The sequence below is a fragment of the Periplaneta americana genome, chromosome 11, assembly GCF_040183065.1.
Source record: "Periplaneta americana isolate PAMFEO1 chromosome 11, P.americana_PAMFEO1_priV1, whole genome shotgun sequence".
Lineage (NCBI taxonomy): Eukaryota > Metazoa > Arthropoda > Insecta > Blattodea > Blattidae > Periplaneta > Periplaneta americana.
Genome location: NC_091127.1, coordinates 18,096,050 through 18,121,598, shown reverse-complemented (window position 1 = coordinate 18,121,598; position 25,549 = coordinate 18,096,050). Strand labels below are relative to the sequence as shown.

General features: G+C 34.0%; 1 protein-coding gene across 4 annotated transcripts in view; it reads right to left on the bottom strand.

The window, feature by feature from the left end:
• The window catches only part of LOC138708856 (pyruvate carboxylase, mitochondrial-like), a 223,634-nt gene that overhangs the window by 61,963 nt on the left and 136,122 nt on the right, over nucleotides 1-25,549 (bottom strand). For all 4 annotated transcript variants that reach the window (XM_069839111.1, XM_069839114.1, XM_069839112.1 and 1 more), the window contains exons 2-5: nucleotides 12,151-12,420; nucleotides 5,103-5,287; nucleotides 3,092-3,257; nucleotides 974-1,119 (exon numbers count right to left, since the gene is read on the bottom strand). In XM_069839111.1, the coding sequence (XP_069695212.1) occupies nucleotides 974-1,119; nucleotides 3,092-3,257; nucleotides 5,103-5,287; nucleotides 12,151-12,298 (645 nt within the window). In that variant the 5' untranslated portion in view covers nucleotides 12,299-12,420. The remainder of the gene's footprint in view (nucleotides 1-973; nucleotides 1,120-3,091; nucleotides 3,258-5,102; nucleotides 5,288-12,150; nucleotides 12,421-25,549) is intronic.

Sequence of the window (25,549 nt, the reverse complement as noted above, 5' to 3'; positions counted from 1 at the left end):
TTTATTGCTTCACAACATAAGGAAAGTAAATAAATGATTAAATGGCGATCCTACTCGTGTTAATTGTGTTGATTCAACATGGATTATAAGGAAAGTGTTATATTTGATCACAATTCAACATTTCAATATGTTTCAATATGATTCTGCCTCTTTGAATACAGAATGTCTTTATAAACAGAAAATGATCGCTCAACATCAACTGAAACCAGAGGCGAAAATTTTCTTTTTATCCTGAACTCTAAATCAGCACACTTTATTAGTTTTTCAATGTCTAGAATCAGAAGAATAATGATGTTTATTTTCGCTTGCCTAGGCCTATCAGAAAAACAGAGGAAAATTATCTAAATGTTTGCGATATTCTGTCAAAAAAAGGATCAAAATAAAAGATGTTTTTAAAAAAGGGGGAAAAAAGGGAATATGGACTAAAAAAGGAAAAAAAAGGGGGGGAAGTCAAAACCACATAATTTAGTCAGTGGAAGGTAGTTTTGAATATCGGTCTCTAGTGGTAACTACAATTGCTGAAGATTTAACTGAAAGTCTAGTGTATTGTCTTTCCACAAATCCTTGGTTGATAATCTGGCTCATCAAAGTGAAATTTATTGTGGAAAATGGCAATGGGATATATTTTTCCAGCACTGTTTTCCATCATGATCCCACAAATTTATCATTACATTATCGTCGTCGTCGTCCTCATCATCATCATCGTCGTCGTCGTCGTCATCATCATCATCATCATCTTAATATGAGTGCCGACCTTACATATTACATCACACAGCACGTCATATCAAATTATCACATAACACATCACATCAAATTATATCATACCGGTATATCATATTATACCATGCCATACCACAATCAATACCACGAAAATTGTTAGGCTAACATTTGCACCTATTAGAGTTCTCATAATTTCAACACCTCACATTAAGGGATTGTGCCTGATCTGAACATACAATAAGGTGATACCAACCTCCATCTTGCGCACTACTCTCATACCACGCCCCCCTCCTCCAAATGCGGCTTTGAATATGACGGGGAGTCCATGTTTGAGGCAGAACTCCATGGCTTCTTCTGATGTAGTCACTGGACCAGGGGTTCCAGGAACAACTGCCACACCTGACAACAAAGAACCGTAACAGTCCACCATTCTTCATAGCTTTAATACTACCAGTGTTTTCCATAACCATGTATGAATTACAATAAGTTTCATAATAATATTTCCATTTTCTTATTATACAAAGACTGAAGAACAAAGTAACTTAGGCTATTGTAAAGTTGTAAAATTATCGATTTCAAGACTTTCACGGAAATACGTGTTTCAACATATCATCATCATATTCATCATCATCATCATCATCATCATCATCATCATCATCATCATCATCATCATCATCATCATCATCATCATCATCATTATTTCACGTATTAGACCTAGGGGTCTGTTATGGTCTCTATCCAGCGCTTTTTAGGTCTTCCTAAGTTTCTTCAGTCTCTTGGAGTATAGAGTAAGATCAGTTTTGGCAAGTGGTTGGAAGGCATCCTGGCAACATGTTCTTTCCAGTTCAATCTGCATTGTTCTTTGTCCTGGGTAATTGAATTTACTTTTAATTTTTTAAATCAATCTTCTTAATGTATCCAGCTGTTTGCTGACAACATAAAGTCCACTATAGTCCACTATAGTCTATTCAGTTGTTGTTTTTCACGAGAAATGAGGGGTATTTTGATCGGTGTTCATTATAGATGCCTGTTGCTAGTAGCCAGAGTTGGGGTGTAGTCAATATATACTGCAGGGCTGTGTCTTCTGCAACCGGTATTGATGAGTTTAATTTACTTCTTTTGTGGTTTATGGATGGACAGTACAGAAGAATGTGTTCCAGATCTTCATCATGATTATTACACCACAGACAAGTAGGATTATCAGAAATGTGAAATCGGTGTAGATGCAATTGAGTGACAATGTGACCTGTTCTGGCTCTTGTTAAAAATGTTTGAACATGTCTGTGCAAGTTTTTGTACATTTCCAGGTCTTGTACAGACTGTAAAATTTTTCCTTTGTCAGAAGAGAGCCAATTGTTGATCCATAGGTTTGTAAAATGAGACTTTAGTGAAGCAAAAGCACTGGATAGAGATATCACTTGAAGAGGTCTTGGTTGCAAATATGTTGCCTGTTTTGCAATATTATCGACTTTCTCGTTTCCAGGTATACCACAATGACTAGGTATCCATTGAAATGTTATTTCCTTTTGGAGTTCTTTTAGTTTACTTAGTTGTTTCTGAATTGGAATAATTCTATGTGCGTATAGGTTTGGTACATATTTAATTATATTAACTATAGCCCCCTTGGAGTCGGTAAGTATGCAAATAGATTTTTCAGAAATTTGAGTGACACACGGAAGAGCAGCATCAATAGCTAGCAATTCAGTGTCAAGACTGGAGGAGGATGAACATGCTATGAAATAATTTTCTTGATATTTTGGAATATAATATCCTGCTCCTGATGTCCCATTATTAGGATTTAGAGATCCATCTGTATAAATTTGAAGGTGATCCTTTAATTTTTTAGGAATGTCCTCATTTCTTTTATACTTAAGGAGGGAGTAACCAATCATCAAGTTGGTCGACTTTATGTGAAATTCTTTGAATATACCATGTTGCGCATCAGAGAATGCCTAATTTCTTCCACTTTCCAGGTATTCTCTGAAAAAACCAAAACTAGTGCAGTCCAGATCTATCTTTAGATAGTTGCCTAAACAACAACAATGCACACCCAATTAGAAAATGCAGAAACTACCACTGATATCAATGGATGGGTCCCGTCATTCAGATGTCCAATGTCCAATCCTAAACTCTCAGAACACAGTGAGAAAAATACTGGATACCTATGAGAAAGAAAAATTAATTTGTAGTAAATTCCAATGAAGAGTCAATAAGAAAATATACGTCCTGTACTATGTATGAGATTCCATGAAGACAATTATTACCGGTACGTACGCTTATGATTGACGAGCAACACACAAGGGTTCCGTGAACTTAATGAGTTCAGAACCAGCACATCAAATCTTATTGGTTTAATATATAGCTTACACACCTGCATCAATTGCTGCCTGTCGAGCTGCTACTTTATCTCCCATCTGTTGTACAACTTTCGGTGAAGGGCCAATAAACCGTAAACCTGAGTCAATACAAGCTTGAGCAAAATCTGAGCGTTCTGATAGGAACCCATAGCCAGGATGGACAGCGTCGACGTCATTCTCCTGTGAACATGCAGTTTTACAATGTATATTCATACTGGCACATATATTTATTGATTTTATCGCCATACTTCACAATACCGCGTAAGTACTTATGTACAAAGACTGTGCAAATTATAAGTAAGCTTAATTAAAATTACATGTTTTTTACTGATGGCATAAGGGTAGATAAATAAATACGTACCTACATAAAAATATGTTCCTTGGACCAAAAATAAATAATTCAATAAAGCAATAACGACACATGTACTTACGCGGTATTCTGAAGTCGTTCCGTTTTATAAATTATATTTCCTAAAGTTTCTCTATATTGAAACATTTTTACACAAAACCATAAGAAAATTTTGAGGTTATGTTAAGATAAATTAGGTTGTCATATCAATGTTTAAATGTTTAATGTGACAACTATCTCAACATTATGACAATTTAAACTACAGTTTCTATCACATTTTCGAACTTTATGTTATATGCATTATATATACTCGTGGAAAGAAAAAATGACCGACATTAATATTCGAACAGCCAGCCAGGGTGAATAAATTTCACATTTTTTGTGTACTCTTACAACTTTCCTTTTTACATTGTGACAAATATTAAAAGTATTTATTTCAGTCACTGACTTCACAGCATATATTTAAGGTGTTAAACCTTTGCATTACATGTTTAAAAGACATATGAACGTTTTCGTTGGACTATGCCAACATCCAACGAAAACGTTCATACGTCTTTTAAACATATAATGCAAAGGTTTAACACCTAAAATATATGCTGTGAGGTCAGTGACTGAAATAAATACTTTTAATATACAATAAAGACTTCTCTGAAAACTATAAAAATGAATTGCAAAATATTGTGACAAATAGTTTACATGGTATGAAGCAAGCAATAGAGTCAGATATTTCATAACGTATGATTATAGTCCACACTTATGGAGTAATGGTCAGCACGTCTGGCCGCGAAACCGGGTGACCCGGGTTCGATTCCCAGTTGGGGCAAGTTATCTGGTTGAGGTTTTTTCCGGGGTTTTCTCTCAACCCAATCTGAGTACTAAATGTTGAGTAACTTTCGGTGCTGGACCCCAGACTTATTTCACCAGCATTATCACCTTCATCCTATTCAGACGCTTTGCTAGTCTCCCAATACTGGTACCAGTGAAAGTTCACTTCCCGGTCTCATTCCTCTGGTTGTTTCAACTGTGTTTGAAAATGAACTCTCATGCAGTTTTATTTTTATTTCGATGCTACTGTATAAAAATTGAATAAGATTAACATAAAATGTTCTAAAATAGTATTTCACATGTGCTTGCTAATCATAGGCCTGCTTATAATAATTGTTTCTTAATGTATAACCTGCACGAAATTGACGCTATGGCGAAGTAGCTTGTAACAATAAAACTGAAAACGTATTATGTGTCTTTCTCGTGTTAAATTTTACATTACCTCATTGACATGTTTCGGTCTGTTATTGGCCATCTTCAGAACTGGTTGTTGCTGGTCTTGGCGCCTTTTGTTTGTGCTTCCAGTGGGGTTGTGTTCGTGTAGTGTAATGTGGAGTCAAAGAATGTGTGTGTTCTGAAATTGAGTTGTGTGTTGAGAATTTCATTTGGATGTGTTTTTGTGCCTATATATTTCGTATTGTTCTAGTGTGTTTAGTTTCTGGCTTTTTGGTTGAATGTGTAAAATTTCCATGTCTATGTTGATGTCTCTGTAGGTGTGGTTAGCATTCGTAATGAGGTAATGTTAAATTTAACACGAGAAAGACACATAATACGTTTTCCGAAGTGATATAGTGTTAAAAGTTGTGTAATCAAGATGTATAATAAAACTGAACATATAAACAGTGAAGTACCTTGGCTACTCGAATGATTTCAGGAATGTTCAAGTAGGCTTGTACGGGAGGCAGGCCTTTTCCAACTAGATATGATTCATCTGCTTTCTGCCGGTGCATGTGCATTTTGTCTTGCTCCGAGTAGATCGCCACAGATCGTATGCCCAATTCTGTACATGCTCGGAAGACTCTGATCGCGATTTCACCTGAGAACAAAGAATGGTGTGTGAATATGCATTGCACTGAACTAGTTCATCTAAACTCTACCGATATTGTTTTTAAGGGGAGAGGTGGTATTAATACAGTGGAAAACCAGTAAATTTAACTATATATATACAGGATGGAAGTGAAATAATCCTGCAGATTCGCAGGGCAAATTGATCATATTGAGTATAATAAAAAAGTCTAATAACATATCAGTGGGAAGTTTACAGATTTCGAAAAAAAAAAAATTCAGAAAAGTTTAACATTGCCCTGTGGATAATTACTATGCATAGGATCTTGATTTTTGTCAATGTTAATAGAGAATTTAATAAAGAATATTTTTTTCCTTTGCCGTCTTTCGATAGGATGGACGGTTTTTATGTCAATTAAATAAGTATTGCAAATTTGTTGCCTAACATGACTAGACGTGGCAACACTGATAGACTTTCTTTCAATAGGGATAGGGGATAATTGGTACGGAAGTCAAGGTCGTCTTGTCCCAGTATTTCTGTATTCGGTATTCCACGAGTTATAAAATATATTCATAATTATATGATCGTGAGTAGAGCCAGGAAGTTCATGCATTTGCATATTTTTTCCATTGGCTACAATTAATTGCTGATTAGTTATCTTCACAGATCATCAACATTTAAGCTTATCAAACCAATTTTATGTTGCATATTTTGGCTTTTTTTTATATAAATGCATAATATTTCGTGATATTTATATTATTGTGGCATATTTTCACGTTTAAGCTCATTAAAGCTGATTTTACGTTGCATAAAAATGCATAGTTTGTATTTTTAAAATAAAAACATCATATTCTATTTTTAAAAACTGGTGTTGAGTGACATCATTATAATTATTTTTACCAGAAAAGTATTGAAAGTTTTGTGGCACACCTAGCGAATCGTGCATGACTGAAGGGTTGATAAGTCCAAAATTATCGGTTTTCTGTTTTAGATGCCATGTAACAGCTCAGGTAGTGTAGATTTGTGTAGTTTAACTGTACAGAATAACAATCTCATTAGTCCAAACCCAAAGACATTTGAAGAATGATAACTCAAAGACAAGAGAATATAATGGATCTTGAAACATTTAACTTGCTCTCATGTAAAAACAGTAAAACATGACTTATCAGGTTTTTCCCCTGCACTCTTCATTTATTATTATTATTATTATTATTATTATTATTATTATTATTATTATTATTATTATTATTATTATTATTATTATTATTATTACTGGGGCGGCCGGGTAGCTCAGTTGGTAGAGCAGCTGGCTACGGACTGGAAGGTCCGGGGTTCGATCCCAGGTGGTGACAGGATTTTTTCTCGTTGCCAAACTTTCAGAACGGCCCCAAGGTTCACTCAGCCTTCTATAAAATTGAGCACCGGGTCTTTCCCAGGGGTAAAAGGCGGTCAGAGCGTGGTGCCGACCACACCACCTCATTCTAGTGCCGAGGTCATGGAAAGCATGGGGCTCTACCTCCATGCCCCCCAAGTGCCTTCATGGCATGTTACTGGGATACCTTTACCTTTTTTATTATTATTATTATTATTATTATTATTATTATTATTATTATTATTATTATTACTTAGCCTATTTATTAATGACACATCAAGAAATATAGAATTTTATTAGTGCATATTTATTGGCATATTTTAAGGTTTTTAAACGCATACTTGCATGCATATTTAGTAGGTTTTTTGGGCATGAACTTCTTGGCCCTAATCAAAGATTTGATAAACGAGGAATAATAGTTATTGTATATAAATATAGGTAACCTTAATAATAAAGTGAAGATAAAATTTAAAGTACCATATTGTATGAAAAAAAATATATATATATATATATATATATATATATATATATATATATATATATAAATCAGTATTAAGCATGTTGCAAAGAATATTTGAAGCAATGTGAAAAATGCTGAAACAACACAAGGTTCTGACGACGCAAATGTTTCTTTATAAAAGTAAATATTGGATATTAAATTGAAGACATGAAAGAAAAATGGAGTCATAAGAGATGAAACTTTTATAATCATTGGTACAATGCATAGGTTACTTGTAGATCAAACAATTAATTCGAAACTCGATAGGCAACATTCAAGTTAATAGAGAAAACAGAAAAAAACATATTGAATAGTATAATACCTACGCACTTTTCAAGCATAAAAGGGAGTTACAAAATAATATTAAATTATAAATCTAGAGAACAGCGAGATGTAAGATGTTCTTTGGGTAGATAGGAGGATGAATTTCCCTTAAGATGAGAAACAGACAAAATATCTAAATACATAAAGTACATGTAAATAATAATAATAATAATAATAATAATAATAATAATAATAATAATAATAATAATAATAATAATAATAATTAAATCCCGAAAAGACAAAGTATATGATTATGTCTCGTGACCAGAATATTGTACGAAATGGAAATATAAAAATTGGAAATTTATGTTTTGAAGAGATGGAGAAGTTCAAATATCTGGGAGCAACAGTAACAAATATAAATGACACTCGGGAGGAAATTAAACACAGAATAAATATGGGAAATGCCTGTTATTATTCGGTTGAGAAACTTTCATCATCCAGTCTGCTGTCGAAAAATCTGAAAGTTAGAATTTATAAAACAGTTATATTACCGGTTGTTCTGTATGGTTGTGAAACTTGGACTCTCACTTTGAGAGAGGAACAGAGATTAAGAGTGTTTGAGAATAAGGTGCTTAGGAAAATATTTAGGGCTAAGAGGGATGAAGTTACGGGAGAATGGAGAAAGTTACACAACACAGAACTGCACGCATTGTATTCTTCACCTGACATAATTAGGAACATTAAATCCAGACGTTTGAGATGGGCAGGGCATGTAGCACGAATGGGCGAATCCAGAAATGCATATAGAGTGTTAGTTGGGAGGCTGGAGGGAAAAAGACCTTTAGGGAGATCGAGACGAAGATGGGAAGATATTAAAATGGATTTGAAGGAGGTGGGATATGATGATAGAGACTGGATTAATCTTGCTCAGGATAGGGACCAATGGCGGGCTTATGTGAGGGCGGCAATGAACCTCTGGGTTCCTTAAAAGCCAGTAAGTAATAATAATAATAATAATAATAATAATAATAATAATAATAATAATAATAATAATATAATAACAACAACTTTGGATGAATAATAATAATAATAATAATAATAATAATAATAATAATAATAATAATAATAATAATAATAAAGAAAAATTGCAAAAATGATTGACAAGAACTTTCAAAGAGAAATGACAGTGATGTAATTAAAATTTGAAAGGTCAATGAGCAGACACTGTGTTCATTCTGACTTCGATGTAGAACAGGGTCGACATTGTCACTGTGACGACATGACACACCTGCCAGTGTCCATCATGGTGACAGCGCAAGATTGCTTCAAGAGTATGATGAAGCAATATTATGGTGTGAAGAAGAGGAGGTATGAATATTCATGCCTTCACTCATGAATAATGGAGTCCTTTTACAGGGCACGGACTCAGTGTTATGTACTAGACATCATATTAAAGAAAAGTATTCTGTGGTTGCTACTAGTACTTTCTGGGAACTTATATTGTCGACATAATATTCACATCACGGATTAGATTAGTTCCAATTACAATTAGCATTATTCAATTAAATTCCTTCTTTCCCTCTTTCTTTCTTTCTTTCTTTCTTTCTTTCTTCCTTCCTTTCTTTCTCTTTTTTTATAGCCAAAGCTACAGGGGATGTCCAGGCACCCCCTAATAAACCCGTGGAGCCCTCAAAATACGTAGAAGATGATGATAGTGGTGATATTGAAATTAATTAAGTTGTTATCCGTATTTTATTTATACCGAGATCTCAATAGTTTGTTTCGAGGAAATGTCCTATATTAAGAAAAGTGTCACTACTAAGATCTTTAAGAGCTTTCTTGAAAGTGCACAAGGTACCGTAGACTCTAGAGCACAAATTTAATATTTCTGATAAATGCTCATTACAAAGTCACCTGATTCCTACAAACAATTAAAAATAAGTTTAACTGGATGAAAGAATTAGAAAATAACGTAAGCAATTTAGGACAATTGGTTATGGCTATAAATTGGTGCAATTAATATAGGCCCCTAACTTAAATTTTTGTATATAATAAAGAAAAATGAGAAGGGAAAACTAAGGAATAAACATATGTAGAGTTTATATAAATAAGAAATAGTAATTAAAGGGAATGAGTTTTTGTTAAGAAATACAGTAACTAAAATGATTGCACGTAATATGGACTATAATAATAAAATGTAGTTAAGGGTAGGTTCCTGGAAAATAAAAATGTAACACGACCACCAATAACGAATGATATACAAATTGTACATACTTTTGATGACAATAAATATACGATACATATGGGCTATTCCATCTCAAATCGACCGAAATATAGAGAAAATTGACCTTGCAATTTTTAAATATAATGAAACTTTTTCTGTCCGTTGACAACTGTGATATAATGCTTTGTGCAAAGTTCGAGGTATCAGAACTTAATAGTGTTTAAATTAATAATATTTAAATTTATCGTAGTCTATTGTCATAAAATTAGCAACTTTAAACTGTTGTGGCTCCGAAACCCTTTTACCCAATGATCAAAATCATGGTTTATTTTGATGCTGAGAAGTTAAAGTTTATATTGACATGTAAACAGTTTTTCTTTTTTATGGAAATGGAGAAATTTAGATTTTTCTTCATTAAGACGCCTTTGACCACGAAAATTTTTTTTTAAATATATGGTGAGATTCCGCATTGAAAGTACAAATAAACATATTTTTTACTGGTGAGACGTTGATAAGAAAGTATTGAAAATATCAAATAAAGAAAATAAATAGTACGCCTACGTGAGTGAAGTAACCAGCTGACTGTGAGGCGGGAGATAGCCGAGGGATCAAGGCCAGTAGACATAAACACGTGATGTTTCGTCTAGTAGCGCATAGCTGGGCTAGCTTTATCACAGGTTTTCATAAACACAGGAGTAAAATGACGCCCAACGCTCGCTTATCTTCAGCTCTCGGCTGCGGTACTGCGCCGTTCAAGTCTAGGCATGTGAAAATCTATTTAATACCCTCGAAAGTTATTGCCGAGCCACTAAGCAAACAATGCCGAATCCCTCTTAATAATGCAAGGTTTTTCTCAAAATTTATTTTACATTTTTACAAATGGCCAAAAAGCCTAAAAGCAAGTAAAATCAGATTATCTGTCTCTCTATGTACAATAAAAATAAGGATTACTTCTTAACATAACCTACCAAATGTCAGATTCAAAATAAGCTCTCGTTCAATGTTCTGCAGTAAATGGTTCCAGAGTTCTGAGCGCTGAAAGAGGCTTGTTTTTATAAAATACGCTAAATTTGTCGCTCAATAATACGAAAACCGTTTGACTTTCGATAGTATATTTTTGAAAATGCACTCCCCTCAGCACCTTGTATAAGTAGGGAAAAAATTAGAGTATAAAAAATGCGAGGTTTTTTAGTGATCGATTTCATATGGAATAGCCCGTATACATATACATACTCACTAGGGAGCGGATTTTTATGTGCTAAAAAATTTAAATATATTTATTTTTATGTGCTAAAAAGTACGAAAATATTTGCTAAAAACAAAAAAATATTTGCTAAAAACAAAAAAATATTTGTTTTAAATATGACAAAAATACCTTACTTAGCTTGGAAAAAAAAAATGCTACTAAGTACTCACCAACCACACTTGACTGCTAGTAGTTGGCCGAGAATTGCAGTGAACAACAAAGGTCATCTCCAAATTCTCCATCACAAATGCATGCCGATTATCTCTGAACAACGATTTATATTGTGAAAACGATCTTTCCGCATCACAGGACGTCAGACGTGCATATTTAAAGAGAGGAATGTCGCAAACACATACACCATCAACTTCACCTACAGGCACATCCTCCAATACTTGAGCAACTTTACACATTTTTTTATATCCACTGTTTTTCCCAAACACATTCTGGAATTTGTCCCTTAGTAATTGTGCTTCTGAACCTGGTAGCGAGTCTAGTTTAATTTCCACGGCACGCACCTCCCTGTTTCAGACAACAGGTTTTTGGATGTTTCGAATTTTTTTATGGTGTCACACAAAAAGCTTAAATTTGCCAATAGGAAAGCCATATCGGTTTTTAAATAACCATCTTTCAGTATATCTTGAAGGATATCGATTGACCAAGCCCGATAACAGGGAATCACAACAAGACATAGGTCTACTTACTTCATGGACATGAGCGAGAGGCGAGAGATTTGTTCAAATTAAAATTCATACCCGAGCTCTTATCTGTTGTGTTTCACAAACAAAGCGTGGAATGAAATCATCTTCAGCAACAATAAACATTCCTAATTATGTGTTGCAAGATCTCTCCTCCTTGTCCATGTTAATTTATTCTCTAATAATAACACTGATATGCTGCCTAGCAGTTCTCAGAACTTGAGGCGATACTATTACAAAAATGGATCACGGATACACCACACAGCGCTTAGAAACTCGAAGCAACCAAGAATTCTTAAAAAGATAACGTACTTCTGAGTGACATAATTGATTTAGTTTTAAAATGTTTAAAAGTTCTTGTAAAAAATTATTTAAGTAAAAAAAAACTCAAGATTTATGTGCTTATAATATATTTCCTGAAAATATGTATTTACATAAATTTTTTTGTGAAAATATGTGTTTTTATGTGAAATAAAATTCGGGTTTTAAACTTGAAACATCATGTTCGGAATTTTTAACTTTGTTAATTGTGTTTTATCACACGCAAAAATAATATTTAATTACATAGGAATCCGCTCCTTAATACTCACCTCTATTTGCTACTAGGACGCTTCTGATTGGACGATATTCCACTTCAGTGGAGTAATTCTTTCTAGATATGGACCACTTAAAGAACCTTTGTTGCTGTGAGGGGAAACCAGCTCCCCTGGAGGATCGGACAATGCAGACTCCCAGCATTGTGAAGGTTACTCAGTCGGGCAGATATCAGAGAGACGAGGTTTGTGGCTTGTAGATGCAGCGGGCAGACTGACAACAAATATTCAGCGTCAGTCTCAATCAGTCTTCTTGTGTCACCACATCTGCAACACCAAGGTCCACTTATTAACTACTAGTGACAAAATTAGAATACGACTGAACTCTATTCATTGTCATTTTCTGCCTTTGTTGATGAGTATTCACATTTATAGTCCAAAGTTTGAGTCTTTCCATAAAGTCAATAATCTCAGCTCCTGACCCGTGTGAAGTGAGATAAGGCACAGAGGGAAATGTAGCAAACAGATTTATACAGCTTAAAAATACTGATTGTGGGTTTAATTAAATGGAGGTCTTATTTTGTGTGTGTTTTCGAAGTACTAGCAGACGTGAGCCAGTCCAGAATATACAGTAAACTGTTACGTTTCTTTCATGATTAGTGTATAGATAGATATTTATTTGTCATCAACATTTATATTAGTTATGGTGTACCACAACTTATGTATACGGGTTTCACCATAACTTTCTATTAATATAACTACAATTAGCATGCAATCCCGACAGCCTGTTAAACTAATACCTCGTCTACTCTCGCTATTAACTTAACTCCAAACAGTCAATTTCTTCTTATTGATCTTAAATGTCCCTGTACGTTCCTTTCAGCATTCTAATATTGCCAGCTAAATTTATACATAATTCCGTCTTTCTACATTACATCTAATTCGTAACACTCCACCCGGTTATACTCATTGGGATCTTTTTTCTACCTAATACACGTCATCATAATCTTATTAAATCTTGACATGAGTATCTAGTTCACTTTAGTTTGATCATTCATTTCTTAACCACAATCAACACTAAGAAAAAAAAACATAAAAAATTGTAAATACTATCACTAAGATCATCTTTCATAACTTCACTACATCACTTTCGAAGATTTACTTCTTTACAGTAAACTTCAATCGGTAACTATATTTATTAACTAGCCCCTTTTTAATTTCCCAACTTTTTTTTTTTTTTTTCAATTTTATAACTTTTTACCTGATCTCTATATCTATGATCCCCTAAACACTTTTCCATCACACTAAAACACGATTTACGACATTAAATCACCAAACTTCCTGTTGTAATTTCATTCAGACCTTTTATTTATTTTTTACCGCTCATGCACCAACTTCTAAGATTATAACTTTTTTGGCCCTTAAATGTACCCGTCAACGATAAAATACTGCCTTGTGGTGACGAAATCACTATCTCTTCACCCATCATACTTTTCGCATCCTGACGTCTTCTCTGAACACTAACCGCACCTTCTCTTGATCTCCCGTAGGACTCTCATCATTAGTGGATTACTTCAAAGACATGTACGCCTGGTGTTTTAACAATTCTATCTCCGATAAGTAAAATAATAATAATAATAATAATAATAATAATAATAATAATAATAATAATAATAATAATAATAAATAAGTATAATAAATGTCTTCCAGCAGCAAACTATTGTCATTAGGTCCAAGACAGGCGAGGCATTTTACGTGAACCATGAAATGCCAATAATGGAAATCAATTGATCCTCTTTAATACACTCGCTGCACTGATCCTTCTTTGGGATATGAAAACCAATGTACTCTTCATAAAAATCTGTAAACATGAATATTGTCACTCTGCAAAATTGTTTCCTTTGAAGATAGAGCTTATCACCCTCAGTTACATCACTAACAGTCTTTCTAACAGCTGACCTGGCCAAACGATCTCCGGTATCAACAGCGTATAGATAATTATACAGTATGGACACTTCGCGTCGGTACCTTTGATGTAGGACTGATTTCAATGACCTTCAAACCAATTTGAGCGTGAGATTCTGCTTTCTCCCAGGAGTTGGCACTGACATCACACCAGCTAGCAGTCGACACAGAGGAAATATAACACATACAATTAATACATCTAGGTACATTATATACTCAAATAAAATAAATTGGACCGATGAAATAATAAATCCGTCATTATCTGTAATGTCTAGACTCTAGAGTTCCTCTAGACGTTGACCTCAACAACAATTAAAATATGTAATGATTTGATAGCGCGTGATAGCGCTAAAAATGGAAAAACAAAACTCCTATGAGAATTAAAACCATATACCTACATTATATTGTATACAAATATTAAACGAATTTGATACATAATTTTATAATGTATTATATTATTTTATAATATAATTTATTATATATAAGATATAAACAAATTATTATTACAACTAGTTTGTCACTGAGAAATAAGGAAAAGCTGTTAACTTGAAATTATTTGAAGCAAAGCGTTACTGGATTATGCAATAAGGTAGGCGATGTTTGGATCCTGTGTCTCAACTCTCTACTCAAATATTATCTTAGCGTGTGCTCGATTACACTAACCTCTAGCGCTTGAAAGTGGAACTAAACGCCGGCGCACAGAGAAATAAAACGCAGGAAAATTCGCTCAGTGCCCATTCTATACATATAATGCCTATTCGCGGATCTGTGTTGACATGAACATCTTCTTGCAAAGTCTTATTCGTTCACTGTTAATTTGAATGTATTAGACCATATTTAGTCCCCTATAACTATTTTGTACGCTAGACCTACATGCCAAGTAATGAACAAACAGCGGATTTTCGATGCCGATATTGAACGTTAGATGTATGTCAGTTACTGGGAGGTCACTGAACTCATTGTTACGCTTTCTCCGTACGCCAAAGGACGTGACGTCTTGTCGCTGTGTAAGGACCGAAAATCCGCTGTCTGGTGATGGTATAGGTTAGGAAGTAAATCCCGAAAAAACAAAGTATATGATTATGTCTCGTGACCAGAACATACTCGTAATACGAAATGAAAATATAAAAATTGTAAATTTATCCTTTGAAAAGGTGGAAAAACTAAAATGTCTTGGAGGAACAGTGACAAAAATAAATGACACTCGGGAGGAAATTAAACACAGAATAAGTATGACAAATGCCTTCTATTATTCGGTTGAGAAGCTTACGTCATTCAGTCTGCTTTAAAAAACTGAAAGTTAGAATTTATAAAACAGTTATGCTACCAGTTGTTCTGTATGGTTGTGAAACTTGGACTCTCACTTTGAGAGAGGAACAGAGATTAAGGGTATTCGAGAATAAGATGCTTAAGAAAATATTTGGGGTTAAGGGGTTAGGTACAGCTTACAGCAGTAAAATGTTTGTAAATATTCAACATTTTTTCCCCTCCATTACTGCATCTTGTACAATAATGAAAATTAGTATGTGTAAAACACTGTCCTGCTGTATGAAAAAAATATTTTTATGATTTAAAAAAAAATTGTTTATATATATTTTTTCAAAATTCAAAATGGTGACAGTTTACTGTGGAGTGATGAAGCGTTTCCCTCATAACTCATAAACTTGTTAACTTTTTCATGTTCTCTCTCTTTTATTTCATTTCTGAAACTAATGTTTACAATATCATGCTCTTTCATCTACATTCCTTAAAAAATAATTTTTTTTTATTTTGTGTTAGAAGAAAATACTGATATTTGACCATTTTTAAAATGAATTTATTTTTTATCAGACAATCTATCAAAGGTAGAAAAGTGATCTTGCATAAATACACAAAAAATATTTCATCACAGAATGTTGGATAGTTTTTGAGTTACGTGGGAAAAGCTTCATCACTGCACAGTGAACAGAATTAAAAAAAAAAAAAAATTAAATAATTTTTTTTAATCGTAAAATTATTTTTTTTCATATAGCAGAAGGACAGTGTTTTACACATACTAATTTTCATTATTGTACAAAATACAGTAATGGAGGGAAAAAATGTTGAATATTTCTAAAATTTTACTGCTGTAAGCTGTACCTAACCCCTTAAGAAGGGTGAAGTTACAGGTGAATGGCGGAAGTTACACAACGCAGAACTGCACGCATTGTATTCTTCATATAACATAATTAGGAACATTAAATCCAGACGTTTGAGATGAGCAGAACATTTAGCACATATGGGTGCATCCAGAAATGCATATAGAGAGTTAGTTGGAAGACCTGAGAAAAAAAAGAAAGACCTTTGGCAAGACTGAGACGTAGATGGCAGGATAATATTAAAATGGATTTGAGGGAGGTGGGATATGATGGTACGGACTGGATTAATCTTGCTCAGGATAGGGACCGATGGCGGGCTTATGTGAGCCATTTGTAAGACCTATATGCAGGCCTAATTTTCTCAGTGCTGCTATAAACTGTCTGACAGGTGACGTACCGCACGTAATTCAATTTTCTTCTCACTGTGTTTGTAGACTTTGCAGTAAATTCTGGTTACAATTTCATATAACAGCCCCAAGCAAAAGCAAACTCGCCAGTACGCTGTACTTCCTGCGAGGTGTCTTTTTAATGGTCAGTGTACTCTGCATCGAAGGGGCGAAGTCCCCGCCTTGAACTTTGTCAATATTTATTACATTACGTACATCGGTCGCGATCAAGTCATCTCTCCATTACGAAAAAGAAGACTGGGCAGAGCACGAAGGTCGTAACACTTTTATCTGTTGTTCTACTGAACAATGGTTTATCAGCTGGAAAGGTTACTTAATTGTAGATTAGGTTGTGGTGGTGTGGAAAGGAGTTTATTGCGAAAATAGGATGACCTATTTGAACTTGATAGCTACTCCAGCACAGTGGCTCCCAGCCGTTTGAATATCACGGAACCCTTACAACTCATGCTTCATCCCCCTATTATGCACACTTCATCCCCCTATTATTTATTCGCTCGTTTTCATACTCTCTCTCGCTATCATAATATTAATACTCGATCACAACGCAATAACACGCTAGAAATTCCACTTCACACATCATCTCTGTATTCCTCATCTTTCACTGTTGCTACCTCTCGTCACTGGAACTCTCTGCCGCCTGAATTCAAGGGCTGCCGAACATTGAAATCTTTCAAATCCAAGTTAGAAAATTATCTTATGACTAGTTGCCAAACTAACTTACTATTATGACAAGTGTTGTATTGCATGTTTCCACGTATTCACATTTTTTTATGTTCTAGTGATATTTAACTTATTTTATATTTTTGTTTTCATATTTTCCGATAATGGTATATATCTAATGTGATAAGTTGAGCTATATATAATCATAATTTTCCTTACTGTGTGTACTTAAAAATATTGTATTCATTGTATGCTTTGTACTGCACTATTTTATTACTACTATTAGTATTATTATTACTATTATTATTATTACTATTCTTATTTATTATTATTATTATTATTATTATTATTATTATTATTATTATCATCATCATAAATAATTGTCTTATTTTTTTATACTTTGTATGCCTCATTTATTTTGACCTGCTGTTCACATTTTATTATGCTTTTTTCTTTCTTTCTGTATGTTATATATTATGTCTGATTTCTACTTACTTGTTGTTTACATTTTATTATTATTATCTTATTCAGTTTTGTGTGTAAAATTGTAGTGTACTTTGTAAATTTGTAGTGTTTTTGTAACGCAGTTTTTACTCCTGGTTGAGTGTTAGAGAAGGCCGTATGGCCTTAACTCTGCCAGGTTAAATAAATCATCATCATTATTATTATTATTATTATTATTATTATCAGGGAAAGGATTTATATGTAAATACATATTTACTTATAAAGCTAATATAATTTATATTTTGCATTATCTTTATATTTCACAATGTGTAGGGTTGAAAAATCCTACTTTTATTTTCCATATTTTTCCATATTTTAGAGTTTAGTACATATTTTCGTTAATTTCCATATATTTTCCATATTTCATATAAAACAGTCCATATTATATTAGGTTTAACAATAAAACAAAACAAAATTCCATTAACTTTTAAAAATACATTTCAACAATAGAGATTTAAACACATGTTCAGTAATCCCTTTAACATCAGAGTTATTTGAAAATTAGCAGTCCTATCAACAATGGGAAAGTAAGTTACAAAACTGTATTAATTTAATTTAAAATTTTTAACAGACTTCAGTTGTGCAGTTCAACAGTTAAATGCCAGTCAGAGTACACATAGGTTCAGTTTTGTAAATCATACTATAAAGACGGTAAATATGCCAAAAGTACGTCATTCAGTCAATTTAAAATCAAAACTAACAAGTTACATTTCAGAATTTAAAGAAGATGGTTTATCAACTGACAATAAAATATTATTTTGTAATTTGTGTCAGTGTGCAGTATCATCTACACAAAAGTTCCTGGTGCAACAACACATTACAACTAGTAAACATCAGGCCAACAAACAACTAAATTCCAAGCAGAGACAATTGTTTTTAACACAACCAACAACATCGAATGTAAGATCTGAGTTTAACATCGACCTGTGCCGTTCTCTCATCTCTGCTGATATTCCTCTCTACAAACTAAAGAATAAGGTCTTCAGGGAATTCCTTGAAAAATATACTCAACATACAATCCCGGATGAGTCAACACTTAGGAAGACGTATGCTCCATCCATCTACGATGAGACAATACAGAAGATAAGAGATGAAATTAAAGATAGTTCAATTTGGGTTTCCATTGATGAGACTCCCGACAAAGAAGGTAGACTTGTTGGTAATGTAGTTATCGGTTTGTTAAGTGAACAATATTCTGAACGAATTCTTTTACATTGTGATGTTCTAGAAAAGTGCAATAACAAAACTATAGTTAAACTGTTCAACGAAGCTATGGGTATCCTGTGGCCAAAGGGTATTATGTACGATAATGTGTTATTCTTTATTAGCGATGCTGCCCCTTATATGGTCAAAGCTGGACAAGCATTATCTGTTGTATATCCTAAATTGACTCATTTTACTTGTGTGGCGCATGCATTTCATCGTATGGCAGAAGTGGTCAGAGACAATTTCCCTAAAGTAGATTTGTTGATTTCATCAGTGAAAAAAGTATTTCTCAAAGCTCCCAGTAGAGTTAACGTGTTGAAAGAAATGTACCCTGAAATTCCATTGCCACCAAAGCCAATTTTAACTAGATGGGGTACATGGCTAGAAGCAGTTGAATATTATGCCGAACATATAGACTCTATTAACAATGTTCTCCTTGCATTGGACTCTGAAGATGCAGTCTCAATTGATACTGCGAAAACAGTTACCTGTGACATAAGTGTGAAGAATGACTTAGCTCACATTCAGCATACATTTTCATGCATCATAAAAACGCTCAAAAGTCTCCAAAATAGGCACCTTTCACTATCTGAAAGTTTTGAAATTATAAATAGTACTGTGGAACAACTGAATCGTGGTAGAGGTAAAGTTGCAGATGCAGTAAGAGCTAAGGTGGACACTGTACTTTCAAAAAACCCTGGATATGAAGAACTACAAAAGGTTGTTGCTGTGATGAGTGGTGAATCAACAGTGAAGATTAACTTGGACTTATCCCCAGCAGACATTGTGAAATTGAATTATGTACCAGTTACTTCTTGTGACGTCGAACGCTCTTTTAGTCAGTATAAATCTATCCTCAGAGACAATAGAAGAAGATTCACTTTTCAGCACTTGAAAGAAATGTTTGTAACCTATTGTTATGGTAACAGACAATAAAAATTGTGTTTTGTTGAAACTACATTGGAAGATAAGGTACGTCCATTATATTTTTTGTTTAGTTTGATTAAAATGTACCAATATTTAACGTACATAGTCATTTTTTTTATAATTTTAAGTCCATATTTAATTCCATATTTTGGTAAAAATCCATATTTAATTCCATATTTTGGTAAAAATAACTACATATATATTTACATATTTCATATATTTTTAGTCCATATAAATCCGTTCCCTGATTATTATTATTATTATTATTATTATTATTATTAGTATTATTTTCGCAGGCCCACTAAAACGTTTTGCATAATTTAAGCCTATGACATATTATACTCATTATATATTTGAGTAATGTGAATTAAGCATCCTAGGTATAGCAATATAAAGTTTAGTTTTAAATAGGCCCATAATCTGAAAATGCCAAATTACTTTGCGTTATAGCAGGGTTTAAGCTAGAAAATAAATAATTGTCGCAAAAATTCACAAATGAAAAACTATATTTGTGTAAATTGCGAAAAGCTTGTTTTTATTTTAGTGGGTTATTTTACGACGCTTTATCAACATCTAAGGTTATTTAGCGTCTGAATGAGATAAAGGTGATAATGCCGGTGAAATGAGTCCGGGGTCCAGCACCGAAAGTTACCCAGCATTTGCTCATATTGGGTTGAGGGAAAACCCCAGAAAAAACCTCAACCAGGTAACTTGTCCCGACCGGGAATCGAACCCGGGCCACCTGGTTTCGCGGCTAGACGCGTTAACCGTTACTCCACAGGTGTGGACGCGAAAAGCTTGTTCAATATTCTAAATAATTATACAGAAAGATAAAATTAACAAGGTTTGCAGAAACAAAAAGTTATATAATTAGTTTCTTGGTGTTTTATTATTTTCAAACCATCTTACCACGCTCTAGATATACCTATGTAAGTAAATCATTATACGTAGGCATGTTTAGAATTAATTATTGCTAAATTTACGACACATTAAAGTACGTCATTTTATAGACACTCTAAACATTGAAATTCTTTACGAATAGGCACTTCAAGATTTATTGTTAGTAGAATGGCAACTCTTTTTACTGAAAGACGGTTTCTAATTACAATTTTTACCAGATTCATGCAAGGAAACTTTTTTTTGTTCCTTATTCAAAATTATCCCCAATACTTTTCGATTGCAGCGATATTTTACTACTTAATTAACTTATTATTTCCGGAACATGAATTTTACCAGCAATCGACAAGTATTGGGAATAAATCTGAATAAGGAACAAAAAAAGTTTCCTTCCCAGGCAGGATTCGAACAACGAAAGAAATAGTTACCAGTCTATCGTGCTCTGGAGTGAACAAGACTCTGAAATCAGCTACAAGGGTCGGTCCGGTTTTTTTGTACAGTAGCGGCAAAAAAAAAAAACCGGACCGACGGAATAATCAAAGTCCCCGAAATGAGCCACTGCGCATGCCACGCCCGCATTCACAAGATAGCGAGTGATCTATTGAAATTGTTGTTTCGACTGCTGACGTAGCCCATTTCGAAAGACAATAGAAAATAAGCTGGTAAAATTCATGTTCTGGGAATAATAAGTTAATTAAGTAGTAAAATATCGCTGCAATCGAAAAGTATTGGGAATAAATTTGAATAAGGAACAAAAAAAAAAAGTTTCCTTCCCAGGCAGGATTCGAACCATGAAAGTCTTAGTTACCAGTCTATCGTGCTGTCACTATGAACAAGTCTACAAGAGTCGATCCGGTTTTTTTTTGCCACTGCTGTACATTAAATTAAATACAAACACGAAAATATGTAGAAAGTGATTTCCACAATGATGGTAATAATAATAATAATAATAATAATAATAATAATAATAATAATAATAATAATAATAATAATAATAGACTATTACTATGCTTATCATCTGAAACGTAATTATTAAATTTAATTACATGTACACTTGTGACAGAACAAAGAACTACGCAATATTAATTTCATGTTCCTCATTGCACTGCATTTCTCAGTCTGGCAATGTGATGATTGACTATGATTAACTACAGCGAAGAAGCAGCTGCAACTTCGATGAAGTACGCTGCATAACTTTATTCAAGAGTTTTCACGTTTTCAGAAGCTTGTATTAAAAACTTGCCTTTGACATGGCCATTATTCCTTGAACTACTCGTATTAAATGAAACTTAATAAAAGTCAGTGGCGGCTGGTGCTTCAAAATTTTGGTCGTTTACTTTCTTACTACAAAATATTAGGCCTACCATTCTACAGTCGTAAAAATTTCCAAAAACTAACCTATTTAAATAGAAAACTCACCGAGTTTTCGTGTTTTTTTAGAGCGATCCTGGAGAAGCTGTATGTCACTAATACCGTCCTTTTGTCCATGCCTCTTCTACTTCGAACAAAACACAAGGAAAACAACAAAGATTTTCTTCTTTCACAGCCACATAACCACTGAAATTTCTCGAACAAGTCAGAATTTAATTTTCTGTTGAACGACCTGGTTTTGATTTTCACGCACTGCGAAATTTCAAGGTATGGAGTCGGTCTACCAAGATGCTTAATCTCACACCTCTCCCCTAAGCTGCGCCATGAAAATGGATGTTCTATTAAAAACTGAATTGTATTCATCTTAATTAGGGTCTATTTAACATAGTAGAACAACGCATATACTGGCACAAATAACACTATTCATTTATTAAAACAACTTCTTACGCACCACCACGTGCTTCCAACCAACTGGACTCAAGTTACTGCAGTGGAAATGGAAAGCAAAATCACCAGTAAAATACAAGCTCACCCTCTAAAAAAAAAAACTTGTTTTCGCGCCTAACTGCAATCATGGGGCTGGCATGTTCTGTCTCTCTCCCAGAGCTACTGTCATCTGTTCGTTTACCAACAACTTAAAATCCACACTGGACAGCACCCCTCTCATCCCCTCGCCCCGAAGAGATACCGAAGATCAAGCCAGTCCCCATAAAAAGCACAGTCGTTTACTTTGGCAAGTCAACGACGAAGCTCCTACAAATGATTCTAGTTGGATGAGAAACTTACTACAGCTGATCATACAAATCGAGTACTTAAATCACGAAAATTTAACTTGTATTTTAAACCAAAATATACCTATATTTTTTAGGTGTAGCGCAAACTTACTACAACATTAAGGCCCGTGACACACTTGAAGAGTTTTCGCTAGCGAGAAATGTGTTGCGAGAAAGAGGCGAAGAGCCTTCCTCCACACACTTGGCGAGTCCTCGCTATCACAGATCACAGCTCGCTATGATCATCTATGCACTGCCTTCATGCAGAAAGCATTTTTCTGATTATAGTAATGACTCGTTGGGGGAAATATTATAGGTTATGTATTTACGTATATTGTCGTACTAAAATATATAACCTGTAAGTATATTGTCGTACTTTACAAATTACGTACGAACGCTATGTTGAATCTGAGTAATTATTCAGATGATGAGGAAATGGAGTTACATGAACATATTTTGTTCATGAAAAGAAGAAGTAGGCCTAAAATTAAAGCCAGAAATATCTGAAAATCACATTGTATCTTACGAAAATAAGGGCGAGTTTTGGACACTGGTTTCGATTTGAATGATGATACGTTTAGGCTTTATTTCAGGTTCAATGGACCACAGTTCTTTTGCCATTCATGATATGATAGAGAATATCATATATATTCTGATTAAAATTACGTAAACTGTTAAGTCATATAGATACATTATTTCAGATGTTTAATCAATACTATTAAATCTCATCAAAATAAAATATAAATAGCTCTGTTTATTTTCGGATAATCTGATAGGTATTTGTCTCCAGATTTCTTGTTTAAGTTTCGTGTTTTTATAGTTTTCATCCCGTGTATCATATGAACAGGCCTACGGGTGACATCATACAAGTTCGATAAGTTTCTGACTGCAGTTATCAGCCATCTTTCCTCATTTTCAAATAAAAACAATACAATTCATCGCCACCTGTGATATCTTTTTCTACATTCCATCGTCATAAAGAGTATAAATGTCAAACATCTTTGATAAATGTGTCAAGAAAATTCGCTGAACTACCGATTCCAGCGAGAAACTAGCGCGAGGTTTTTGCCTTGAGCGAGAATCTCTTCCATTTGAATCCATGTTATCAATTTTTTAATTTTCTCGCAACACATTTCTCGCTGGCGAAAACTCTGCAAGTGTGTTACGGGCTTAAGGAGCCGCGCCTGATAAAAGTGTTTAGCTAATATGCGTCAATTTTGCTTAAATTTAAACTAAATTTAAAGTCTCTAATTTCGAAACACGATTTTTATAACTGCAGGCGTTTCTTGACCAACAATACAAGCGACTTTTAAAGAAAACCTCAAGTCAAGGTCGTTGTTATTACACGTTGTGCAAGATAAATAGTTTTAGGTTGCGATTCGATCCGATTGTGTAATCCTCCCAGTGACACGGCACATATTCTTGTAGAAAGCAAATATTAAGCACTATAAAAACGTAACAATCGTGAACAAAAGCCTTTAAGCTAAATTACGGTTAAGCTTCCTTCTTAGGAAAGAGAGAGCAAACATGGCAAACAGAAGGGAAAAGCGGCCCTCTGTAATAACGTCTATAAACAAATGAAGAACGATAATGCTGGTAATAGTTTACAAGCAACTGTGAAATCTCGGATTTAGTTTTAAAGAGTTAAAGTAGCAAACTTCTTAGCTCTCTTGCTAGGTATATTTGAGGAATGATCGCACTGCTAAGCGGCAAAGGAGATATGTATATATGTATGTAGAAAATCTACGTTTAGACTATGAACAGTTGGCAAACTATTCTTAATTGACGTTCAGTAATTATGTGCAGTTCTCGTCTTATAGACTTTTCACTAGCGTTACTCTTTCTTCCTCTGCCCCCTTCTCTCTATATTCTATTATTATTCTTTTTTTTTTTAATCTAGCAGCTATACAGGATGTTTCAGAAATACTTTGACAAACCTTGGGGGAATGTTCCTCACACCAAAACAAGAAAAAAAGTTCATATAAACATATGTCCGAAAATCCTTATATATTATTATAATGTACCGAAGTACATATGATATTTCCATGCAGATTGCATGGAGATTGCATATAAATCACTAGTACGTCCAGTAATGGAATATGGTGCTACATGTTGGGATCCTTACAGATTAGAACATATTAAGACACTGGAAAAGATTCAAAAACGGGCTCTTAAGTGTTGTCGGAAAAATTCACCATTAAAATAGGACACACTCACGGACAGGAGAACGCGAATTCGATTATGCGCACTGTTCAAAACATACAGAGGTGAGCCTGCCTGGAGAGAAATAAAAAATAGGTTGCAGCCGCCAAATTACTCTTCAAGGAACGACCACTCATATAAATTGAGGGAAAGAAGGCAGAGGACGGACACTGGAAAGTTTTCTTTTCTCAATCGTACTATCAGGGACTGGAATGCTTTACCTGCAGACTTACTAAAGGCTTTACCAACAACCAAAAATGTATTTAAAAATAGGCTTAAGGACCTTACTAATAGTCGGTAATTATACACAGTATTTAAAGGGTGCAAATGATATGTTGTTATTGAAGTGTTGTATCAGTGAAGAATTATGTTGTGTCAGTGAAGTGTGTTGTATCAGTGAAGAAGTATGTCGTGTCAGTGAAGTGTG